This window comes from Ovis aries, chromosome 23, assembly GCF_016772045.2.
Source record: "Ovis aries strain OAR_USU_Benz2616 breed Rambouillet chromosome 23, ARS-UI_Ramb_v3.0, whole genome shotgun sequence".
Taxonomy (NCBI): Eukaryota; Metazoa; Chordata; class Mammalia; order Artiodactyla; family Bovidae; genus Ovis; species Ovis aries.
In genome coordinates this window covers 49,806,490-49,825,076 of record NC_056076.1, presented here as the reverse complement: position 1 = coordinate 49,825,076, position 18,587 = coordinate 49,806,490, and the positions used below count along the sequence as shown (strand labels likewise).

Genomic DNA, 18,587 nt, shown 5'->3' with positions numbered 1-18,587 from the left:
GAAGAAAATGAAAGTGAATTTCTGCATGACAAGACTGCAGGCAAGATTTACTCATTTTAAATTATCTTGGGTGAAGATAAGAAATGAGATGAATAAGAAAAAGGAGCACAGATGACATTTTAAAAAATGTTTTTAAAAGAAGAAAACAAGGAGCTTGGTCCTGATGGTGGAGTGGGAATATCTTTCTGATCTCCCTTTTTATTCATCCAGATGGTTTGTCAGAGTCCCAAGTCAAGGTTTTCCCAGGGCATGCTTAATACCCTGGATTCATCTTTGCAGCAATGATAATGATGGTGATAAAATAAAAATAGCTTTTCTTATATCTTAAAATAATTCCGTACCCAGCAAGCCCAGGGTACAATGGGGAACTAATAGCCTGTGAAACCAAGTTAAGTACAGAAAGGAGCCGCTGCCTCCAGGAGGGGAAGCCAGAGGAACCGGTTCTCCAAGTGCCTGGGAGTGACCTCAGTGGGTTTGTCAATCCCAGCGGTCAGGGAGGACAGCAGTGGGCAGACGGGCAGGGCCGGAGGATTGGGATGTGATTGCCGGAACCCACCCAGCAAGCCCATCCTTTCCAGCAAAGGTGCTTTGAAGGCACAGTTGCTTTCGGTCTCCTACCATTTTCCTGTGATGGAGAGTGTTCTGGCTTAAATGTAAATTGTATTATGCAGGGACAGTTTTGGAGTTGGCATGGTTGGAAAATCTGTCCTCTCCCTAGAAAAACTTATGCTCGTAACACTGAATTTTTCTTAGGTTTCCAGAGAGACACACAGACACACACACACACACACCCAACCTGGTCACAGCCCCTCCAAAAGCACTGGTCCCCAAGTTCAGAACTTTTTCACTTGCTATCTTTCATAGTCTGTAGAGTTACTTTTCTGATCTTTGCCAATTGTGTCTTTTGTCCTCAAATGTAGGTCGAAAAGCCAGTGTTGAGAACCTGCTCTGAGAAAAGCTGCAGGAATAGGCATAGCACGTCTGTCTCCAGATGCTCTCTCATTTCACATCTGGGGACTCAGAGAAAACCAGCATCGTTATCAGCATTTTATAAATGGCAGAACTAGAGTAAAGAGAGGGCTGGTCCATGCCCCAGAGATGGGCTGTCACAGACAGGCTGGTGTTTGGAGAGACTGTCTTTTCAGAGCTGCCTGGAGCCAAGTCCATCAGGGAGAGATGGGTCAGAGGGCTGGGAGACAGAGCTTCCTGCTGCTCTGAAGCTGGCTTCTCCTCTGGGCATTCGAGGTGGGGGGCGGGGCGGGGCGGGGCGCAGAGCTGCAGGGGGCAGGGGTGTGGCCAGGGCTCAGACCTGGCTCCAGGAACCGGTTCCCTTAGTTGCTGGCCAGTTCCACCCACACCTTGCCAAGGTGGTGGACTCAGGGTGCATTCTTGGACCCTTCCTCAGGTCCCAGGAAACCTCCTCGTAGGCCCCCTCCACCCAGCAGGTGCTGAGAAATGACTGGAGCCCTGGGCATGAGAGCAGCTTTGCCATTGCCACCTGGGCTTGGGCAGCTGAGGGGTAGGGGGGAGTTGTCACCCACTAAGGGGTCTGTGCAGGAGAGTGGAGACCTTGTCCCACCAGGGAGGGGTTTGTGCAGCCGCCTTGGGGCGGGGTGGGGCCTTGGAGTTAGGGTTCCTTTGGCCTGGAGCCCCAGCAGCTGCAAGCTCTCCTGTTGGGCAGAAGGGGAACTTGATTATGCTCACAGACCCAGCTCGGCTGCTCCTGGCTGGAAGCTCTCAGCGTTTTCCCTGATGTTCCCCAAATGCTCTCGGCCCTCAGCCACCAGCACAGTTTGCTATGATTCCACGGCAAACAATACCTGTCCACAAGGAGTTCGCTGCTGCATGGCCAGGCCTGTCTGCGGTCTCAACATCCCTCTCACTTCTGGTGTTGGGGAGCCATCTCCCATTTCTCAGAGGTCCCAGAATCTCCTGGGCAGTGGGGTAGAAGGTCTGGGTGGGAACTAAAGACGGAGCACAAAGCAGTCTTTGTAGAATTGGGACACCGACTGTCTCGGAGCTGGCAGGAACCACACCTGTTCTGTTCATAGGACAGCAGGCTCTTACACTGGACCAAGGGCTGGTGGTCAGGTCCTGGTTCCCACAGTCTCCACAGAGGCAAAGTCATATTATCCCAGGCCTTTCCTGGTGCACGACTTTACGGTTTTAGGTTGTGTAATTATAGATCTAGAAGAAACTTCCCAGATAACTCAGCTGAGCACTTTCACTTTACACCTGAAGAAACAGGCTCGGGCGTGTGGGTGGTTAGCCCAGGTAGGAGCTTGTTAGCCAAGGGGAGTGGCTGCCATGTCTTGCCACCTCCCGTGTTCGGGCACTCTGCCTGCCTCTTACTCGTGTGTGTGTGTGTGGCCTCTTTGGGAACAAGGCTCAGCACAGTGAGACATATGAATATCAGTTCAGTTCAGTCGCTCAATCGTGTCCGACTCTTTGCGACCCTGTGGACTGCAGCACGCCAGGCCTCCCTGTCCATCACCAACTCCCAGAGCTTACTCAAACTCATGTCCATTGTGTTGGTGATGCCATCCAACCATCTCATCCTCTGTCGTCCACTTCTCCTCCCGCCTTCAATCTTGCCCAGCATCAGGAATACATAGGTTGATATTAAGTGACATCAAGGACTTATAACATTTAAGAAGTCAATTCTTGTGAGCTTGTTTGGGGTTTTCCTTCTTAAGCCACCAGGTGGCCTTCTCTCCCCAGCTCGTCACCCGTCCCTGCCCAGTGGTGTGGAAGGAGGGGAGGGAGACCCCTTCATGGGAAACAAAAAATAGGCCTGTAGCTGGTTGCTGCTGCTGCTGCTAAGTCACTTCAGTCGTGTCCGACTCTGTGCGACCCCATAGACAGCAGCCTACCAGGCTCCCCCGTCCCTGGGATTCTCCAGGCAAGAACACTGGAGTGGGTTGCCATTTCCTTCTCCAGTGCATGAAAGTGAAAAGTGAAAGTGAAGTCCCTCAGTCGTGTCCGACTCTTAGCGACCTCATGGACTGCAGCCTACCAGGCTCCTCCGTCCATGGGATTTTCCAGGCAAGGATACTGGAGTGGGGTGCCATTGCCTTTTCTGGAGCTGGTTGAGAGGTTCTTCATTTACTCATGTGTCTGACTTCCGGAGCTCAGTGGGATGACTGGGCTGCATGGTTCTCTACTCCAGTCTTTCTGCCCCATGCCTGGCATGTTATAAGAACGAGGGATGCAACCTTCCTCACCGCAGGGATCAGCAGCACATGTGCTCCCCTCGAGAGGGGGTCTCCTGGGAGCTGCAGGGGTGAAGGGACCCTCTGAGGCCTGGCAGCCCCTCCTCAGGGTCTGCAGGACCCAGCCAGGAAAGGACCTGAGAGCAAGGCCAGGAGACCTTGGGTTCTAGCCTGGGTATCAGTGTCAGGCAGGTAGCCTCCCCCTTGTTGTGTCCGCCCGTGTGGAGATGAGATAGTCAGGGATCTCCAGGGGCCCCTTCAGAAACAAACCCTGGGCCCACCTCTGGGCCCGACCCCACGCCGGCCGTCACTGTGCCTGGAGTTCCTGCCAGTGACCTGCCCTCTGGGTTAAAGCCACTAACACAGCAGCCACCAAAAGGCCCATGTTCAGTATTAAGGGTTAACACCCGAGAAGGGGAAGGCCTACGCTGTTTACTGGCCCCCCTCACACAGCCCAGGCCACGTGTGGATGTGCATGGGGAGTGAGACACACGTGTCAGCTGGGGAGGGGGCGGGGAGCTGGCACGATCTGGGGAAGCCAGGCCCGGGGAAAGGGCTGGGCCCTGAATCGGGGAGGTTCCAGGGCACACACCCAGCTGGTGGGAGGCAAGCATGGGCAGGAAGCAGAGGCCACAGAGCCTGCCCATCATTAGTGCTCCCTCAGCTCGTTCCGGACACTGCAGAGTTGGGCCTGTGCTGGGTGTGACCAGCTATGCCCGGGAGGTGGCCCACGCAAGCCCTGCTGCAGCTAGGCCCTTCCTCATGAGGAGGAGCTGGGGGGTGCGGGGGAGATGTGACAGGTAGCTGCACACCCCAGACTTCACACACATCCTGACCGACGGGGCATCTGGCGGCTGACCATGGCCAGAAATGCTCTGGGAACGACTGTCATCTCCTGAGAGTTAGGTTGCTGGTCTTGACCGCAAGCAGAGTGGACACAGCTCCTGCTTCCTGCTTCCTGCCAGGGCTCTGCCTGCTGCCCGCCACCCAGTCCTGCGGGTGTTTGAGGGTCTCGTGCATGCCCTGGGCTGGGCAGGGCTGGGGAGTCCATGCTGGGGGAGTCTGTGACATGTGCCTCCCTTCTTGGAGCTGCCTGGCCGGCATTGAGAAAACACAGGGCACACAGAGAAGACAAAGAACTAGAAAGTCAGAAACATTGCCCTCCTGCTTTTCCAGCTGAGTAAACTGGAGCAATGCAGTCCAGTCCCAAGGTCAAGGGGAGAAAGTTCACTACTCACGATGCCGGTCGCAAAGTTGCTGTTAGCGGTTTCTTGATGCCAGACTGCAGGGAGGACAGGAGTTGAGATGAGTTAATACTTTCGTGCCCTTGAGAAGTGACAGGAAGGGGACGCACGCTGACACACAGGCAGGATAGGTCGTCTCCTCCCCAGTCCTTGTGGAGCCGGGGTCCCCATGGCTGTGGCCCTGTGGCTCCGTGGATCTGACACCCGGGAGGCCACCACCCCCGCCCCGCATAGTCAGCCCACGCTCATCGCCTGCACCGTCCACCCCGCGTGGGTCCTCTCCTCCCTGCCCTGTTGCCTGGCCTCCCCGACTCGAACTTGCTTTTCCTGGTCATTCTGGTAAAGGGAGGGGCGATGAGGGAGCCCCTGTGAATGCCTCCACCCAGCCTGTGCTGCTGCAGTTCACAGAGCCTTCGGAACAGGTCCACCCTCTTACTCTGCCTTCAGCAGTGGGTCTTCCGGCCTGGAGCAATCAGAGGCCTCACGGGAGGGCGCGGGAGCCCACTCTCAGCACAGTGACCGGAAGCTGGGAGGCTGGAGGGAGATGGTGTTTGCAGGAGCCCAGATGCTGGTGATGTGAGGGGTAGGAGGGGGACTGGGCATTCTGGAACCTTCCCTCCTGCCTTTCCAAGCCTGGCTGCCCTTGTTTCCCTTTCCCCGGCCCTCTACTGCCCTCTCTCTCTCTTCCCCGTCTACACTGGATGCCCTGTTTTTCTGTCCTTTATTTCTAGCAAGACTGAGGATTGGGGCTACTTGAATGAAGATGGAGAGCTCGGCTTGGCCTACCAAGGCCTAAAGCAAGTTGCCAGGTCAAACGTGTGTCTTTCTTCCTGTGTCTGCTATTCTGCCTGCCATGTCTATGCTTGATTATTTTTCAGCTGGAGGGGATGCAAGGGTACAGTTCACTGGAGCGGGGCAGGGCAGGGAGGAGTGTCGGAGGGAAGCCCCTTGCATCGCTGTCTGTCACATTGTGTGGAGGCTGCTTGTTTACCTCACAGACAATAGCTCTTAATGGCTTACCGGAACCTTGAAAACCACCCGGTCCAGCTCCCTCACTCTGTGGGTGAAGGAACAGAGAGGGTTAGTTAACCTGCTTAGCAGGCTCTCAGGTCTCTAGAATGGTGGAAATTTAATTCTGGGACTCCTGAGTCTGTGCTGCTTCCATGCTCCATTTTGACCATCCTGCGTGCAGATCAGCCTAGAGCCCCGGCTACATCTGTGCTGCTGGCCCAGCTCCGGGCAGCCTGCCCTCCAGCACACGTGATGGTCCCCATGGTGGTAACTGCTTGGAGCTCACTAGGGCTGAGTGGCCCGGCCCCAGTGTGCTGCGGTGTCAGCGGGTCTGACCTCATGCCTGTGGGGTGAGGACCCTGGGGCTTGCAGGGAGTGAGGAACTTGCTGCCTACAAGGAAGATCCGGAATGTGGACCTGGTTCCATTTGCTACCAGAGTCTGAATCCAGCCCTTTGGCCATCAGCCCTAAGCAGTCTAGCACAGATTAGACAAACCTAGACAGTGTAATTAAATAAGCAAAGACATCACTTTGCCAACAAAGGTCTGTGTTAGTCAAACCTATGGTTTTTCCAGTAGTTGTGTATGGATGTGAGAGTTGGACTATAAAGAAAGCTGAGCGCTGAAGAATTGATGCTTTTGAAGTGTGGTGTTGGAGAAGACTCTTGAGAGTCCCTTGGACAGCAAGGAGATCAAACCAGTCAATCCTATAGGAAATCAGTCCTGAATAGCCATTGGAAGGCCTGATGCTGAAGCTCCAATGTTTTGGCCACCTGACGTGAACAGCTGACTCATTGGAAAAGACCCTGATGCAGGGAAAAATTGAAGGCGGGAGGAGAAGGGGATGACAGAGGATGAGATGGTTGAATGGTATCACTGACTCGATGAACGTGAGTTTGAGCAAGCTTCAGGAGTTGGTGATGGACAGGGAGGCCTGGCACGCTGCAGTCCATGGGGTCGCAAAGAGTCAGACATGACTGAGTGACTGAACTGAGCTGATGTGAAAAGCCAACTCATTGGAAGAGACCCTGATTCTGGGAAAGACTGAAGGCAGGAGGAGAAGGGGGTGACAGAGGATGAGATGGTTGGATGGCATCACCGATTCAATGGACATGAATTTGGGCAAATTCCAGGAAATGGTGAGGGACAGGGAGGACAGAAGGTGCTGCAGGGCACCAGTTCACAAAGAGGCAGACATGACTCAGCAACAGAGCACCAACAGTAGCACAGCCCGCCCGTCATGTCCCGCTTCTGCGGCCAGCACATGGCTGCTCAGGGCTTTGGCACAGCGTCACACACCTGAGACTGCCAACAGCAGAGGGGGCGGAGGTCCTCAGGCTTGTTTCCCAGAAGAGAAAACAGGCTCAGCGAGGTGGGGTGAGGGCCATGCTGGCACCCTCGGCCTGATGCTGGCAGAGCTGGGCCAGGAACCTAGGGCCTCGAGCGCCGTCTTCCGAGTTCTGCCTGCCAAGGACATCTCCAAGGTCCTGGAGCAGCACCAAGAGCCTCTCTTATTGGCAAAAGAAAGTTCAGGTCGGCTGGCTCTCGCAGCCGTGTGTCTCCTGGCTATGGGTTCGAACTTGGCCCCACCTGTGAGCCACGTGACATCTGGCTCCATTTTCTCACTGGTAGAATGTGGATCAGAATCAGACCTTCCTTCTCAGGTTGTTGTCAGGAATAGATGCAGGGGACGCACTCTGTACACACACCTGGCGTGGAGGAAGCACGGGATAAATACTAGCTGCTGCTTGTATTATAACAGCTATTTTGGAGTAAGATCAAATTCCTGCCCCATCTAGATGTTTGCTTTATTTTGGTTTGGGAACGGAAATTGGATGTGCTTTGATATGTAATGAATTTATTAATCAAGTGAAGAAGGCACAGCCCGATGATGCATCAGGACACCTGCCCAACCTGCCCTGGGACATGGCCTCAGACCTGTCTTGGGTTTAGTGGTCTCACCTGCCAGATGAGGTGGCCAGCCTGGGGCTGGGGCAGAGGTTCTCAGGCCTTGCACAGAACCCTGGCAGTAAGCTCACTCACAGTACAAAGTGGGAACTGATCGTTTGGGTAGAGTTCCTAGAACCCGAGCATTCTAGTCTATTTCTCTCATTAAGCTTGCTGGTGATTACTTTCAGTTTATCGTAAGCCAAGATGGGATGTTATCTAAATATTGTGTGTCCCCCTAAAAGTGCTGGCTTAATTGCCAAATTATTTTCCACAAAACCCTCATTATTGCTTTCCTTTGGTGATGAGTGAGTGACTCGGTCGTCCCTCCGTCATCCCTTTGTTCGTTTGTGTCACTTTGCTGAGCTGGCCCCCAGAGCCTAGCATTGCCCCTGATGCTGCTGTGGAGCTGACCAGACATGCGGCTCTGTCCACCTGGGACTTTACAGTGGAGACGTTCCCCTTTCTCTCGCTCCCTACCCCCTTGGGGCCGTTAGCACTTCCCAGACTGACCGCAGAAATAGCAGAATCATATGGTACTTCCAGTCATCATCTTTATCTGCATCTCAGGAAGAGGATGGCCCCAGTTGGGAGGCGTTTGATGAAAGTTTCTTTAAATTGTTAAGCCTGGGAAGATAGCACCATAGTCACAAAATCAGTAATTAACCTCTTAATGAGGACGCTGCTTCAGAGCCTTCCTTAATTCCTGACCTTGCAGATGAAATGGGGGGTCTCCCAGAATTGTCCCAACTGTCTCCCAGAACTTCTCCCGCACCTTCCCCGGATCTTCTCTAGGTGTTTCTGCCACTTGTCATGACAGCGGTGGATCTTAAACCTCCCCCTGATCGTTTGCAACTAGTCTTAGCTTCTGTTTGGACTGTGGAAAAATGTGTATAAAAGGCCAGAGATGAAGTGGGCGGGGCGGGTGGGTGGTCATAATGGTTAGGTAAATAAAAAGAATTAAAAAAATAAAAATAAAAAGAGATCTAATACTTTGCCTTTCTCAAACTTGCAGAGAACCTTCTAAAGGGGAGATATGCAAGTAATACAGTTAGTTCCGTCTACCAGAGTTTGGTCTTAGCGAGGAGATTCTTGTGAACTTCGGGGCAGATATTGACGCTTTTATTGGAAAGATGCTCTAAGAAATGTATTTCTGCTGATCGCTTGACATGGAGACAGTCTCTCAACCCCAGACCAGCAGACTGTGCTCAAGAGTGAAGGATGAGGGGATGAGAGTGGTGGCGAGAAAGGCCTGCGGTCAGGGGTGCTGTGTTGGACCTTGATTCCCTGTCCTGCAAGAGGAAGGCTGGTCTGCTTGCCTGCCCAGCCCCACGGCCACGCTTCCCGCCCCCGCCCCGTGTCCATCCCCCGTGGGTCTCATGCAATTGCTGCTGCTACTGTGTCCCTGCTTGGCTGCTCCCCGTCGCGTGTCACTCTGGGGGCACAGACTCCAGCCCTGCCTGTCGTCTGTCCTCCTTCCTCCGGGTGCAGGTTGCTGGAGGCACAGCTGCAGGCCCAGAGCCGCGAGCACGAGGAGGAGGTGGACAATCTCAAGGCCCAGCTGGAGGCCCTGAAGGAGGAGATGGACAGGCAGCAGCAGACCTTCTGCCAGACCCTGCTGCTCTCCCCAGAGGCCCAGGTGGAGTTCGGCATCCAGCAGGAGATGTCCCAGCTCACCAATGAGAACCTGGTGAGTCCTCTCACCATGCAGGTCCCAGCTCTGGGAAGTCACATTCTCAAAGCAAAGGGGACCAGCAGTGGCCTTTCACCAGACAGACAACGTTCATGTCTTTGGCCCTATGGCAGGAACAGAGAGAGTCTAGAACTCCCCCGTCAGCAAGAATGCGGAGCTGTTTTGTCTGTCTGTTAACATGTAACTAGCCTCCTGAAAATTTAGCAGCCCTTCTGGAAGAGCTTCCAGGTCGTGCAGGTCAGGACCTGCAGGGCCCAATGAGGGCGGCTCAGCTCTGCTCCACTGTGGTTGGAGGAGGCCGGAGGATGCAAGGCCCCCCCAGTCCCAGGCCTGAGGCCTCGGTTCCCCTCCTGGGGTCTGCTCTCTGCTGTTTACATGGCAACTGACTTCCAAGAGGATGAGGGGGAGGCCTCTTAAGATCTACTTCCAGAACTGGCCCAGAGTCACTTCTGCCACCTTCTGTGGACCAGGGCAGCTCTAGGCAGATTGAGTGGTGGGGGCAGACTTCCCCCTCTTGCTCGGAGGGGCAGTGAGGGGAGTGGTCGGTGGCCATCCTGGCAGACAGTCATCAAATGAGCCGTGACAAAGGCCAGAGAAATGAGTCTCTGTTCTCAGTTCAGGCAGGTGGTGGAAGCAAGATGAAAAAAAAGAAGAGGAGAAATAAGACGGTGTTTCCAAAAATCCGATTCTACATGGAAATAACAAATATTACAGAAAAGGGGTTGTGGGGGAGGCTTGAAATGAGGCAGGAGGTGTGAAAGAGATGTCGCCCCTGCCTATGGGCAGAGAGGAGGAGGAGAAGGAGGGAGGAGCCCGGATGTCTTCCAAGGCTCCACAGTTGCATCGCTGTTGTGTCACAGAGCCCGTAATGGTCACGGAGCTCCCTGCGGGGACAGGGTGACATTAATGCAGTGCTGGGTCCCAGGGGCTGATTCCCCACTGGGGCCTTGGCTGCTAGGAGTGTGGCAGCCCCTGAGGGGCCCCAGCCAAGGGCCTGTTTTGCTTCTGGGCCCCAGGTAACCTCGCTGGCCTTCGGGCTTGTCCAGCAGATGCCACTCCAAGGCACTCTGGTGCCTTCACCTGTCCATTCCCTCCCCAGGGCACTGCCCAGCCACCTGGGGCCCCGGAGGCTGAGGGTCTCCTGGGTGTTGCCGTGACAACTGGAGGAGGCAAGGCCTAGAGGACTGAGGCTCAGGCAGGGTGCCAGGTGGCCTGAGCAGGGAGGAGACTGCCATCTGGACTGAGAGAATGCTCTGACCCATCCCCTGCTTTGTGGGTCCAGACCGGGAAGCAGCGGGGGTGGGAGGTGGGGGAATTCCTACTGGAGCCAGGGCCTGGCCTCCTCATTGGCGGCCTGGCTCTCCAGGTGCCAGGACCACCACCCCTGCCCCGCTCTGCCCCACCCTCCAGGGCGGGATTAGATGTGTTCTAATCACACTGCTTTCTTCTGCTTTTAGGACCTTAAAGAGTTAGTTGAGAAGCTGGAGAAGAACGAGAGGAAGCTCAAAAAGCAACTGAAGATTTACATGAAGAAGGTCCAGGACCTGGAAGGTAGGGTGTGAGTAGGTGTGTGTGTGTGTCGTGAGGCACCAGTGTGCTCAGCCCCGCTCAGGGAGGGGCCTGCCTGCCCCGCCCCAGACAAGTCACTTGCTCTACTTGCTGCTGCCCCCGCCCAGGGCAGGCACAAGACAGACTCGCGGAGACCGCAGGAGCTCACCCAGTCTCATTTTGCTGGAATCTTCACCCACAAACACAAACTTAGCAAGTGTTTGGGTGCTGACTCCAAGCTGTGCAGAAAGGGGACGTTGCCTCATGGACCTGCCTTCGAAGGGTTACAGCTGGAAGGCAAAACTTTCTAGTTCGAAAGATCGCTCCGTAACATGAAGCCAGAAATCACGGGGCCCCCCTCCGTGCTCTAGTAGTCAGGGAGCGAGGCCAGTTCCCTGGGTAAATGTCCCACCTGGCATTTGGCCCAGAGAAGTCAGGGAGAGACTTCAGTGGATCTTCCAGAAACACCCAGAATGTTCTTTCTCTGACTCCCTGCTGTAGGTCTGATCATATCATTCTCCACCCCTCTTTGCACATCCCGCCTTCCTGGGAACCCTCCTCTGGTCCCCTCACCACCTGGGATGCAACCCCCCTTCCACTCCTTCCACCTGAGCTCAGGAGTCACGTGCTCGGGGTCCAGTCCCCTCGTTCACTCCTAACACCACGTGCCTACCAGGCACGTTCCCATCACAGGGGTCAGTTTGTTTAATCACCCGCTGACGTCCACCTGCTGCTCTTAGATGAAGCCCTAGGAAGGCAGGACCGTGTCTTGTTCAGCTTTGAGCTGTCGCCCCTCATACCCCGCGTGCCCCTCCCCGTCTTTGGATTTCTCTTTTCTGTTCCTAGACTTCTCAGTCTCCCGGTCACTCTGACATTTTCTTCTCTCCCTTCCTCCTCCTTCCCTTCACCCTCCCTCTCCCCTTCCGATTCCCTCCTCCCCTCCCGCCTTTCTCATCACTGGGAGAAGTGGGGAGAAGCAGCCCCCCAGCAGAACGGTTGTACATCCCACGCCTGCATCCTTCCCACGTTCTCTCTGGTCCACAGCCCACCCTCTGCCGTTCTGGGTGTTTCCCGGCCCCTCTCCTGAGTGGATCCGGTGCCCAGTGCTCAGGTCTCCTTGTCACACGTGTGACCCAGACTAGGGCAGACCATGTACGGAGTGTGGGAGCCCAGCCAACCCAGAACCCTGGGGCCCAGACCCCGGCCCAAACCCTGCCCACCCAAGATGCCCGGCCCCTGGGCCTGAGCCTGGAGATCTCTCAGTTCGTGTTCCTTCCCTCTGCCCTGCTCAGCTGCCCAAGCCTTGGCCCAGAGCGAGAGGAAGCGGCACGAGCTCAACAGGCAGGTCACCGTGCAGCGGAAGGAGAAGGACTTCCAGGGCATGCTGGAGTACCACAAGGAGGACGAGGCCCTGCTCATTCGGAATCTGGTGACAGGTCAGCCCCACCTCCCGTCCGCCTCCTGCGCAACCCGCACCCCACGGACACCCCCACCCACTTTCACCCGCCCCCTCGAGCTGCTGCGTTTCTGAAGAGCTCCCAGGTGAGGCTGATGCTGGGGTTAGTGTGTGGGCTGCCCCCAGAGTGCGTTTTGTGGGGGCACCCACAGGGCTCTTGGGAGCTGCTTTCCTCACCACCCTGGGCCTGGTTTGCCAGTTGTACCAGCTCCAACCCCTCTGGTCTCACACCCCCACCTGGCTTCACCAGGCCTGACGTCCTGCTCTGTGCTCAGCCCACGTCAGCAGCCGTCTGTCTGCAGGGCCAGCAGGGAGAGCCTGGGCCGGAACCAGGGGGTCTTTGGAGGCCTGGTTCTCTCGCCCCCGAGCTGCTAGCTCCTCTCTCTGGTGCCTGAGTCCTCCCGTCTGTAAGACTTGAAATATGACAGAGGTCAAAGTGCTGTGTTGAATTGTTCGAATGTGAGGAACTCAAAGAGACGGAAGAACAGAGCGTGATTTCAGCCTGGCACAGGTTTTGATTCAGCTCTTCATTTGGGGTATTTTTAGTAGCTAAGTATTTTGCTCTTTTTATAAAGGTTAATTTCCCCCACCACCCTTACAATTGCCTGACAACTAAGTGTGACGTAAGTTCACCTTAAACAGGCTGTGTCTTGTTCAAGTGCCATTAGGAAAGAACCTTTAATCTCGGTGAATGAAACTCAGCACTTGCAGCATCAGAGTGAAACAGAATAATACTGGTGGAGGGAGTAACACTGGCTGCTTGTGCCAGCCAACAGGCAGCTTCCCACGCTCATCGCTCAGGTGGCCCCAGGCCTGCGCACAGCACTTGGCCACCTTCCCTCTAAATGACTTCCCACATGAACTGGGGGAGGATTTCACTGACGGCAGCTCAGGTCCCCAGCACTGGCTATTCTGTGGATGATGACGAAAAGTAGAGACATGGTCCCCACCCCCAAGACACTGCCATTTAGCTGCTGCAGGATCCCATATCACAGTGAAAAGTTCCAAGGCAGGAGAAGGTATTTGCAGTTTGCATAGGGGTCAGGCTCAAAGCCAAAAGGTTTAGATTAGAAGTCTTAAAAAAAGCACATTTTTTTTTTCTGGAAAGATGTTATTGGCTTTCTAATTAGAGCGAAGGGCCAGTCTGCAGTCAACTGTTAAGCCTATGAGATGCCCAAATGTTAACCAGGTATCAGAGTATTATGGCCTGTAGGTGTATATTTGAGATCAAGTACCCCCTGGAGATGGGGAAACAGTGGAAACAGTGTCAGACTTTATTTTGGGGGGCTCCAAAATCACTGCAGATGGTGACTGCAGCCATGAAATTAAAAGACGCTTACTCCTTGGAAGGAAAGTTATGACCAACCTAGATAGCATATTGAAAAGCAGAGACATTACTTTGCCAACAAAGGTTCGTCTAGTCAAGGCTATGGTTTTCCCAGTGGTCATGTATGGATGGGAAAGTTGGACTGTGAAGAAAGCTGAGCGCCAAAGAATTGATGCTTTTGAACTATGGTGTTGGAGAAGACTCCTGAGAGTCCCTTGGACTGCAAGGAGATCCAACCAGTCCATCCCAAAGGAGATCAGTCCTGGGTGTTCTTTGGAAGTAATGATGCTAAAGCTGAAGCTCCAGTACTTTGGCCACCTCATGAGAAGAGTTGACTCATTGGAAAAGACTCTGATGCTGGGAGGGATTGGGGGCAGGAGGGAAAGGGGACGACCGAGGATGAGATGGCTGGATGGCATCACCGACTCGATGGACATCAGTTTGAATGAACTCCGGGAGTTGGTGATGGATAGGGAGGCCTGGTATGCTGCAATTCATGGGGTCACAAAGAGTCGGACACAACTGAGCGACTGAACTGACTGACTGACCCTCTGGAGATGGTGGCAGCCCGTGCCGAGCCCCAACCCCGGACTCCCTGGTGGAAGATCTGAGGATGTTGCTCCTTCCTTCCCCTAGCCTACCTGCTGGTGGAGGGGAGGCAGCCTCCTTCATTGCTTTAAGGGGCTCGTGGGGCCTGGACGAGGTGGAGGTTGGGGGTGGAGGTAACACGGATGTGGGGTGAGGGCTGGGGCCGCAGTCAGCGTGCCTGGGCCTTGTGCTTATCTTTCCACCTTGCCAATCCCTGGTTCTTTCCTCCTCCTCCTCCTCCTCCTCCTCCAGGCCCTACCAGCACCCCTTTCTCTCAGCCTGGTCTGTGCCTCCTTGAACCTCCTCTGGAATGGCAAGCAGTCTGACAGCTTCTCCCTGGTCTTCCGAGGGTTTTGGCAGGAAAGGGTCAAGAGGCCGAGCAGGAGTCTGTTGTTCACAGGGAGGCTCACCAGCCCCTTCTGGTCCTGCTGGGGCACACAGCCCAGGGGGCAGGGGGAAGCGGGGACAGCAGCTTCCCCTTCTTGGCAAGGACCGTGGCCTGTGTTTAAACTTGGGCAGGGAGCCCCCCGCCCCCCACCCCTGGGGATTCTCTTCCTCTGTGTTATAAAGACAAGGTGTAACAAGCCTATTTTAAACAATTAGGAACATGTTTGTTGTTTGTGGTTTTTTAACGCATTTCTGAAACACTGGTGGACAGGGTCCAAAGCAATGTGTGTGTATCCAAGGCATCTTCTCCCCTACTCCTCTGCCAGCCCCCCACCCCCTACCCTGAGGAGCTTCAGGAACCTGGGGAGGCTGTTTGTATGGGGGCCAGGATTCTCACAACCCTGAGCATCGAGCAGCATCTGCTGTTGAGCTCATCACTGCTGTCTGCTGTTGGCAGAGTTGAAACCGCAGACGCTGGCGGGTGCGGTGCCCTGCCTCCCAGCCTATATCCTCTACATGTGCATCCGGCACGCAGACTACGTGAACGACGACCTCAAGGTGCACGCCCTGCTGACCTCCACCATCAACGGCATCAAGAAGGTCCTCAAGGTCAGTGTCCAGGCGCTGGTCTTGTGGGGAACTGGTGAACACAGCCGCTCACTGACGCCTCAGTTACAAGTTCCCCAGAATCTCCAGCTCTGAAGGGAAATGCCGCCTGATGTCTAGACAAACAGGACCCCCTGGGATGTTTCACTGCGTGCTCCCCGGCACCCCCTTTGCTGGACCCCAGACAGTTAAGAACCTGCCAGGCCATCTGGCCCCGTGCTCAGGGCAGAGCCCAGGGCTGCTGGAGTCAGGCTCATCTGTCTCCCTTGGCTTCATCGTAGGAACACTTTCTGTTTTGCTCCAGACCTTGGGGTCCAGCTTTATCTAGAACTCACCCGTTCATGGTTGGTTGCTGGGGTCCAGCCCCGGTGGATCCAGGGTGATTTGAAGGTGAAGACGGAGTCGGCGTCCTTGGAAATAACTTATTTACAGATAACTTTAATTACAGATAGAGAGGGACTAGAAAATTAGCAGAGAAAAAGAGGCTGAATAACTTGGTTTGCATGGAATACCAATCACCACCTACGTAGGCCGCAGGCGTCTTCCCGTTCTCCTGAAGGAGAGGAGGCACTGAGGCCCCCTCGGTCCGATCTTAGAAGCCCAGGCAAAATTAGCAGGCTTGGTGGGTACCCATGCACCAGATGGGAATTCGGCCAGAAAAACGGAGAGCAAGAAAGAAGCGACATGGGGGAATCAGTCTTTCCGGAAACTGATCCCATTTCTTTATTTTGGTGTTTGCTTATATACCTTTTGTTACACATAGGGATGAATACAGAGTCACGCAAGGGTCAGCAGTCCTGACCTTTACCAAAATCAGGTGCTTTACATAAAAAAAGATCTTAGGGGTTTTACATCATCTTCTGGCTATGAGGCCTGCTGACATTTTACGACCCTTTCTAATAACCAAAAAACTTATTTTTTCCAAGAGTGTTTTTTCTTAAACCAGGCACCACCCTCCAAATAAAGTTACATTCCTATAGGGTGAGGGTATAGTGAGTTACAATCAAGAAAGGAATTTATTTAACCCAAGGTTAACATGATTAATCTTAAAGGTTAATACTTCTATATGTTAGTTATATTCATTATAAGGGCAGGGAATATGGAGATTTAGCAGCAAACATCAGCCCAACAAATGAAAATCCTTTCACCAATGTTCCCCTTAAGATCTATTTAGTCTTAAGATAGTGATAAAGTTACATTTTTACATAGCAAGGACACAGTGATTTATAACAAAGTACAGTGATCTATTACAAAAGAGAAAATTCATTAACTCAAAAAGTCTAGTATTGCTAACCTTAAAACTACTATATTTCCTTTCCTATATTCCAAATACATTGATTAATATATTCCCAGGTGCCTAAGGATATGGAGGTCTGGCGGCAATCATTGACTCAACAATGAGAAAAGCCCTGTGCTAATTAAGACTCTCAAAATACTCCAAAACTCTCTGTGCTGTTTATGGTTGAGAGGTAGTAAACAATCATGTGTGGATATGGATAATCCTATCATACAGGCTAGTCTGTCAGCAGAGAGGTTTGACCTGAAACACCCTTGTCACACCCAGGGCAGGGAATTAGCAATAATTATTGGCACAGCAAATGAAAAACCCTTCACCAATATAATTCCTAACCAACCCACTATACTGACAATTTCCCAAATGAATTTGCCTTTAGTAAGTCTAAAACATGGACCTTTGCCATGGGCGGAGTTCCTCACGCTGGCCCCTGGCAGTTGGTCCTCCTATGCTCTGCCTTCAGCCCAGTGACCTAGTACTATACAGCCCAGTTGCACCCCAGTTTTCTCCAGTGAGGCTCCCAAGTGGCCCCAGACCCCACCTACTCCCCGCTGGCTGTGCACCACTGATCACGGGGCTCCAGGCAGGGTCGTGTGTCCTCCCCAGGGCTGGAGGAGCAGGAAGGCAGCCTTGCAGGGAGGGCTTTCTTCCGTGTGCCCATGAAGAGTAAGGGTCCGCTTGTCGCCAGGCCTGGTTGGGGCCTCCTGGGTAAGAGAAGGCAAGGTGGATGCGTCAGGACAGATGGGAACTACCTCTTCATACCCAGGCACATCTTCTTTTCACAGAAGCACAACGAGGACTTTGAGATGACGTCCTTCTGGTTGTCCAATACCTGCCGCCTCCTGCACTGCTTGAAGCAGTACAGCGGGGACGAGGTGAGTGTGAGATGAACCCAGGCCCCTGAAGGGCACAGACGCCACCAAGGTGCCCCGTGTTCTTCAGCAGTTAGGTCCTCATTTCCTTGGGTGCAGCAAAACGTCTTCCACCTCAGAGCACCTCAGACCCCAGGTCAGAACAGGGGCAGGGCGGAGAGGTGTCGGTCCTGAAGGCATCTCTGTTTTGTCCACGTCATCCTGAGCTGCTTCGTGTCTCCTGAGGAGAGGGTGTGCAGTCTCTGGGCACCTCTGGGACCTCAGACTCTGATCACTGAAGCAGGAATAAGGCAGGCCTCGATGACCCTGAGGGCCCCTGGAATGAATGGGAAGACTTGTGGGGAAATGTTTACATAACCCATCCATCATCTGAGAGCCCCTCAGGAATCTCCCTGAAAACCCTGTGAACTTAATTTTCTGAAGCAGCCCTAGAAGGGCCCCATTTCTGGGAGCGTGGCAGAAAGCTCAGTGGTCTGGCGGGTCAGGCTGTCTCTCTGAAGCCAACATCTCTGTCTGTTCCAAGACAGAGATGGTCTGAGAAGAGGCGAGGTGTAACTGAACTACAGATGTGCAAACTGACCCTGAAACCCAGCTTCGTGCTTCTCATCAAATTCAGTCCCTTGATCTGAGGCCCCAGCTCACCCCATCACTTATTAATTGTTCTGCTCTGGAGCTCTTGGGTCCAGCTTTTTCTAGAAGTCACCATTCCCACTGTTGATCCTTGAAAAAACTTCTCCCATGCTTTGCCTTCAGCCCAGTGACCTAGTTACATACAGCTCAGTCTCACCCCCATTTCTCTGGTGAGACTCTCAACTTGTGCCCATCTGCCACTCACACCTAACTCCCTGCAGGCCTTCTCAGCTTGGCTCCTCCCTTTCCTTTCACAATCTCAGTCTCTACACTCCCCAGGCTAAGAAACAGTAACTCAGTAAGGTGCAACAAAATGCTTTGTTCCATCTTTTGTGCCAGAACAAGTTTTCCCAGACTGTTCTCTCTGGGATAAAAGAAGAGCATGCCATGCCAGGCGGTCTCACCACCCTCAGTGGGACTTGACTCGCATCTCTATCCTAGAATCTGAACTTCATCTCATCACCTGTTTTTATTATGCATGGGAGTGGGTTAAATGTTAAAAAAATAGTGTTTATTATTGGAAGAAATGGGGCTCATTTCAAAACAGATATCCTCTATTCCCTAACCCTAACATTATACACAAGCTTTTCCTTTAACCAGAAAACTGTATGTAAGGTTATCTCCCTGAAAGTCACCACTTGACCTAATGCTGCCTGGACTCTGCAGGGAACATTGTACAGGGCTCAGGAGGACCCAGAATCCTGTTACACTGGGCTACTCTTTCATGTGCTTTTATATTCCCAGGGACAAGACTTGAACCACAGTGTAACCCG

At 53.6% G+C, this 18,587-nt stretch overlaps 1 protein-coding gene and 1 long non-coding RNA gene across 4 annotated transcripts in view; one reads left to right on the top strand and one right to left on the bottom strand.

Annotated features, from left to right (window-relative positions):
- MYO5B (myosin VB) overlaps positions 1–18,587 on the top strand; it is a 337,450-nt gene that overhangs the window by 305,274 nt on the left and 13,589 nt on the right. For all 3 annotated transcript variants that reach the window (XM_042239477.2, XM_042239478.2, XM_042239479.2), the window contains exons 30-34: positions 8,905–9,103; positions 10,564–10,657; positions 11,947–12,090; positions 14,870–15,021; positions 17,098–17,187. In XM_042239477.2, coding sequence (XP_042095411.1) covers positions 8,905–9,103; positions 10,564–10,657; positions 11,947–12,090; positions 14,870–15,021; positions 17,098–17,187 — 679 coding nt within the window. The remainder of the gene's footprint in view (positions 1–8,904; positions 9,104–10,563; positions 10,658–11,946; positions 12,091–14,869; positions 15,022–17,097; positions 17,188–18,587) is intronic.
- Positions 15,695–18,587, bottom strand: part of LOC132658508 (uncharacterized) — a 29,594-nt gene continuing 26,701 nt past the window's right edge. Inside the window, exon 3 of the long non-coding RNA XR_009598243.1 lies at positions 15,695–17,500. This is a non-coding gene — a long non-coding RNA (uncharacterized LOC132658508). The remainder of the gene's footprint in view (positions 17,501–18,587) is intronic.